The following is a 6,528-nucleotide window of genomic DNA, read 5'->3' as shown; positions in this document are numbered from 1 at the left end:
CTTGATTATTGGATTATATTAGTTCTACTTCAGTCCATATCAGTTCTTCAATATTGGATTATAGCAATTGCGCCATCTTAATTGGAGTTTTACTTTTATTGGATCTTCATCATATCCGCCTCTTGTTTGTGCTGTACTAAGCATTGGTTGACTTAAGATGGTTGAAGGAAATACAAGTTGTAAGAGTAACACACTCAAAACTACTACAATTCCCTTAACGGGATTATCCAATTATCTTAGTTGGCCTCAATCGATAAGAAGGTTTCTTATTAGTCAAGACCTTCTTGGTCCATTAACCAAGCCTTCTCCACCGATTGATGAAGAAATTCAATCCTATCTAAAGTGGGTTAAGGATGATAATTTGATAATTGGTTGGCTTATCAATAGTATGGAAGAGCATATAGCCAACAATGTTGTCCACTTAGAATCAGCCAAACAGATTTGGGACACTTGTACTAAGTTATATTCTAGTACGACTTATTTTCAAAAGTTATTTGATGTATTGCAAAACATGCTCAATACTAAGCAAGGACACAATATTCTTGAATTTTTTGCTCGATTTTGAGGTCTACTTCAAGAGTGGAAGATCACTCAACCATACAATATTTTGGTTCAAGAGAGGCAAAGGGAAGCTTTAGCTACAACAATTTGTTTGACAAATATCAAGTTATATCTTGAAGTTGCTAAGACTCAACTCCATCCGAGGTCCACCGACTTATCTTGAAGTTTGACAATTTGAAGTTGCTAGGACTTTTCTTCAACATTTATGTCCTTCTTTAAAGTGATTGTCTACTTTAAATTGTGAGGTTTATCATTTAAGCAAACACCAAAGGAGTACATATTCTCCTCGCCCTACCAATAAAAGTGTTGCTCCCTTTTCTCTATGTTGAATTTATAGAAATGAGAAACACTTCATTGACTTCTTGTAATCAGAGTACATGAACCTCTATTTATAATAGAGAAAGGTAGTACAACCCAACTACAATTAAACTACCCTTGTCCCAGTTACATTCAAACTCTAACACTTAAAGATAAGTCCTAGCATAATTAGATAACTCAATATAAATAGAAGACTAACATGACTAAAACACCTTTAAACTAAAACTCTTCTGTGAGACCTCATGTCAGCTTTATAGGTATATGGGCCTCTTCCCATTTTCTTCTCCCATTTCTTGGGTCAATGATTGAGGGGCATTTAAACTTTTTTTAACTAATGTGGATTTCATTAATACGTATAATGCAAATAGGCCAGAAAGACAAGCCTAAGATATTAAATACTAGAGAAAGACGAGATGCCCTTCACTTTACCAGCTGATCAGATAGCTATTACTTGCAAAATTTCAGCCCCAATCTAATAGGTCTGTTCCTTTAGTTGATGGTTCATAGCCACGAATCCATGGCTCTGGCTTTTTGCATATCACATTATGTCATTGTCTAATGTTTTATATGTACCTCGAATTCCACTTAGTCTTTATTAGTTAGTCAAATAAAAAAAAAACTTTTAATTGCACTATCACCTTCTTTCTCTTCAATAGCCATCTCTTCCTGCATTGCAACGTTAAGGTTCATCCTTAAAGTCAGTTTTAAACTTATAATGTGAGTCATGTCAATGAAAGAAGGGTCTTTGAGTGTTCTTTCTGCCAAGGGATGATAGAATGTCTTTTGAGTCTTTTTTTATCAATATATCTACTAATAGTCTTTTTTAGGAATATATCTACTATTGGAGATTGTGATTAGGGGTGGCTTAGAGTCGAGCCGAGCTCGAACCTGCATATGTTCAGGCTGGGTTTGATTTAAATACTTTGAACTCGAGTTCGAGACCTCAAACCTAAAATTGGAAATCGAGCTTGAGTCCAAGAATTTTTAAACGGTTTTGAGGAGGTAAAAGACTCTCCGGAAGTATTTGGGACAATTGAGGCATTGTTTTGGGGAAGAGAAGTGGCAAGAAGTAAAGGTGGTATATTTTCTTTCTCAAAGGAATTATGTTACAAACTTTGTTTTTGTTTTTTTTTAGGGGGAACTATGCTGCAGACTTGTTGATTGAAATAAGGCTGGTTGGAGCAAAACTAACTGATACTGTAATTAAAAAGAACATAATCTACTTTTGTGGGCCCATCTTCCATCACATTGGATATGTAGACCTTCTTTGGTCATGTGGGCTTGGGCCCATCTTCCAACACTCCCCCTCAAGCTGGGTGTTATGTATGCAATAACATTGCTAAGTTATTTAGAGTCTAATAAATTATTTTTTTTACTTTACTTTATTTTATTTTAGTTAAAGAATTAATAGGCCACAGGGGTATTTTTGTAATATTTTATTTTGTACCTTGTATAGGTGAACCCTTTTTAAGACGTAAGAGTAATGAGAAAAAAATAAGTATTGGTTTAAAGTAAATAAGGGTTTTGAGTTTTCTTTAACGATCTCAGGGGTGTGCGTTCTCTTCCTTTTTACGAATTGTTGTGTCAGATCCGGGATCGTGGCAACTGGTATCAGAGGAGGAACACAATGAGCGATTCTTTGTCCCAAAAAAAATGGTTTGCCATGTGCGATCTATTGGAAGAAATATGCATAAGTTGTTTAGAATTGGAAGAAATATGCATAAGTTGTTTAGAATATTAAAATTTTTGCAAGGGAGAAACTCACTGCCACAGAAAAGATAGTCATACGACCTAAAATCTCCGAGCAAGAAAAATTCATAGAACGCATAGGGCCTAAAAAAAATTTAAAATCCTAAAAAAAAATTAAAATCCCGAGCAGCTCAACCCTCGTCGATAAGTGTCGACTTGGGAAAGCTTCGTCAGCAAAAATTGGCAATACAAAATTGCTACCCCGAGAAGCCCAAGAAGTTTTTTCCCCAACTCTTCAGACAACCGCCGGGGTCTGTCATTCCGGCAGCCGGCAAGGCGAGGAGAAAAGGGGAGAAAAGGCGACGGGAGAAAGGGAAACCCCTGTGGAAAATAATGCGTCGACACTAGGAAGAGAAACCAGAACCTGTGCGAATCGACAAGACGAAATTTGGGAGTAAGTTTATAAAACGCCCTCAATTTGTATGTGAAAATAATTCTTCCATAGGGTTGATGGGGCTCAAATGGCCTGAGCAGCAGCAACACTGCTAGAATTTTGGGGCTGGGGGTTTTCTGTTCCGTGAAGCAGAGAAACAGAGCCAATTTTACGGAATTCCGATTTTTGGGTCTGAAATGCAAGATGGGAATTTTTGGGGGATTCTGGGAATGGTAGAAAACATTCTATGGGTGATGTTTTATTTTTCTGTTGATGAGAACAGCAACAGTGTGACTGTTCAATGTCAATTTTCCAACAGTAACAATCAATCTGAAAACTTTGTGTTTAATTTTCTGGATCCCATGTATGCTACTCGGCCATTGTTCGTGGAAATACTTCAACCCGGTGTGAGTTCTGGAAATGAGAGGGTAGCCAACATGAGAAATAATGGTGAGATTGTTAGATTGAACAGTCTAACGAATTGTCTACTTGCTGCTGCTATTGCAGTGCAGAAAGGGCTGAGGGCAGGTGCTCTAGTAGATAGATTGGCTGGAGCTAATCCAGAGGAGATAAGGAAAATGGAAGAGATCGTGTAGCTGCTTGATGAAATGTCTGTAAGAAAGGTGGAGTACTGGAATACTATGCTAAGGAGTTTGATGTTTCTGGGAATGGTAGAGAAAAGGCCGTGGGGGGTGATTTTTATGACAGTTGAAGGGAAAAAAATTAAATTCTGGGCAGAGTCTCGACAAAAGTATAAAGGCTGCAGTTTTGCGTGGACATATTAATTTTGTGTCTAATCCATGGCAATCAATTTCCAATGGTGCAAAAGACCTAGAAAACAAAAATATGCTGAGAGCAGCTCCTAGAGAGCAACTTGCTGCAATTGCAGTTCTAATTCATTCATGGGTTCATAGCTCAGTGGTAGAGCACAGACTGACCAAACGTGTTCACAACCATCTGTAGGACGGTGATGAGGAACGTTGGCACTTATCAAGATGGACAGCTTGTGCTTACGCTCATGGTTTCTTCAACAAATGTTTTTGTATTGTTGCTGTGGCACAGTAGAAACTAGTGCTGACAACAGTGGCACTGCTAAAAATAGTGCTGACAGTTCTGATAGTACAATTATCTATTGTTGATACTCTTCTGTAGGAGGTAGCTAATTCTGGCCAAAAAGGGACAACAACAAATGTAATTATTGTTCTTACTACATGTGCCTTTGGTGGAGCTCTTGAGACTGAGATGATGCTGAAATTTAAAATTCATGTTGCTATTGCAGTGAAGAAAGGTGCAAAACATCAGAAAATGCAAACTGAGAGTCAGGATTTGGATGCAGCAGGTGTCCTTCTTTATTTTGGACAGTCTGACTTTATTTCATTGGTGGCAAATCTGAGTGCAGCCAGTGGAACATTAGATGCTGCCAACCAGGATAATGGAGCAATGTTGATGGATGTATATGCCCACTGTGGGATGACTACAGTCAATTTCTTTTCAGCACTGAATATTGTTCCAGCAGTATTCAAGGTCACTCTGTTCCAGCAGAATTGAAGGTCAATCTGCCACAGTTCAGATAACCACCAATCTCTTGCAGTGGCCTAATCCTATACTAAATGAAATGCCTACAATAGAGGTGAAGTACTGGAATTATATAATCAGAGGTTATGTTAACAAGGGGACTGTTATACTTGCTGGAAAGTTACATGGAATACAACCAGGCCGTTGGCTGCCACTGTATAGGGAGATGAAGAAGTTGGGTTGGGCAGGAGAGGCCAACCAAATATGTACTAACATGAACCGCAAACTCCTACAAGGATGTAGGGACTGAACGGAGCTGGAAGAGACAACCCATTTCAGTCCTACATTCTGTGACACAATGGGTTCTGCGCTTGACAGCCAGAACAAGGGAGTTATACCTAGAACAGAGAAAGTGGCACAGAGGAGTTGGACCATTACAGAGACACATCCTGTGATGAACTTGGAAGAAGCTGCTGTAATGCCTTCATTCCCCTCCACTGACAATTCAACAAGTGATACTACAAGCTTGGGTGCTCCAGTTGCTGAACAAGCACTGCTTCCAAATACTGAAAATGATGCCTGCTAGGTGGCTGTTCCTAGTCAAGCAAGTCAGCCCCAGCATATGCCAACTGAAGAGGCTAATGGGTTCTTCCACCAAATCATGTCTGTTGTGCCAGTGCAGAAAACAGTGCTGCCAGACAGCCAAGAAAACAGAGCTATTGTGACAGTGCAGAAACCAGTGCTGAAAACAGTGGTAGGGCACCATGAAACAGACTACGCTGCTGGTTTTCCAGCCCATGTTGGCATGTGGGTTTGCAGGATGCAAGCATTCTATGCTGGTTTCTTCTAGCCTTCAGGTTGTTACCGCTTTTGCAGCAGCTATACAAGCTGGCTTCGATGACATGGTAGTTGGAGCTGGATTAGATTCGATTACCGCAAATCCTATGGCGTGGGAAGGCTCAATCCACCTTAAGATAAAGAATTTCCTGCAAGCTCCAAATTTTCTTCCTCTGGGTATCACTTCTGAATATGTTCCTCATCGAATTGATGTCACCAGGCAGGAGCAAGACCACACTGCTATTCTCTACCATAAGCAAGCTACTGCAGCAATTGCATCAGTGGCTACAAAGATCATTGACACTACAAATCAGGAGGAGAAAAATGTTGTGCTTCCTGTGGATGATGGCTGCCGACATAATGCATTTCTTTCCGATCGGGCTAAGTTGAAGACCGTTTTCAAGAAGGATGGCATGACCATGCTGGTAACTCAAGCCAAGTAAGTGACGGTGTTGGTGAAATCCTTTTTATGAGAAGATCAATTGTAGTGAAAAAAGCATTACCAATTCTTGGTGTATTCAGTAAATATATTGTTGTTGGTGTGGACCCTTCTATAATGGGCATAGGTCTACCTGTTGCAATTTCTGCTGTGGTGAAGGCGATGTATGAGGAAGTAGTTCCTACATTCGATGTCATGGTGCTTAACTGTATTGGGGTGTGCTACAACAAGTGATGCTGGCAGTAGTGCTAAAAAAATTGCTTCACGTGTGGAACGCTCCAATTTTTTCGTCCAGAGGGCTGACCCAAATACTGCGGATGCTACTTGGCATTTTTTTGTAATATTTTATTTTAAACCTTGTAAGGGTGAACCCTATTTAAAGGGTAAGAGTAATGAGAAAAAAAGGCAAGTATTGATTTAGAGTAAATAAGGGTTTTGAGTTCTCCTCAACGAGCTCAGGGGTGAGCGTTCTCCTCAAAGAACCTAGGGTTTTGAAGCTTCCCTTCGGCTTGATTTCCGTCTTTCTCTTCTTCCTCCCTATGAATCGTCGTGTTAAAACTGGGACCGTAACACTGGGGATGAGAGAACAACATGAATTCCTAGCTTGCTGCAAATGATGTATAGGATCTTCTCGTATAAAATGGCAATCCTCCATATCTTTCAACACTCCCCCTGTTGGTGCTCTCTTCCATGAGGCCTAGCTAGCATAAGATAAGTGAGAATAAAATCACTCTAA

At 39.8% G+C, this 6,528-nt stretch overlaps 1 protein-coding gene across 1 annotated transcript; it reads left to right on the top strand.

Moving 5' to 3' along the window:
• Window positions 1–5,280: 5,280 nt before the first annotated feature.
• Window positions 5,281–6,026, top strand: LOC137935345 (3-ketoacyl-CoA thiolase 1, peroxisomal-like). The gene is made up of 2 exons (XM_068780010.1): window positions 5,281–5,792; window positions 5,876–6,026. Exons 1-2 carry the CDS (start codon window positions 5,281–5,283, stop codon window positions 6,024–6,026), a joined length of 663 nt encoding a protein of 220 aa, XP_068636111.1.
• The last annotated feature ends 502 nt before the right edge of the window (window positions 6,027–6,528 follow it).

This window comes from Aristolochia californica, unplaced genomic scaffold (assembly GCF_029961685.1).
Source record: "Aristolochia californica isolate CCGP_79_NKW_82.1479 unplaced genomic scaffold, dmAriCali1.0.hap1 SCAF_6, whole genome shotgun sequence".
Classification (NCBI taxonomy): Eukaryota; Viridiplantae; Streptophyta; class Magnoliopsida; order Piperales; family Aristolochiaceae; genus Aristolochia; species Aristolochia californica.
The sequence above is the reverse complement of the archived record's forward strand: the minus strand, read 5'-3'. Positions and strand labels throughout refer to the sequence as shown.

Excerpts from the sequence above, each read along its gene's own strand:
- LOC137935345 (XM_068780010.1), top strand. The coding sequence starts at position 5,281 with ATGAAACAGACTACGCTGCTGGTTTTCCAGCCCATGTTGGCATGTGGG. Across the intron at positions 5,793-5,875 it reads ATGCTGGTAACTCAAGCCAA|TAAATATATTGTTGTTGGTG; the intron begins GTAAGTGACGGT and ends TGGTGTATTCAG.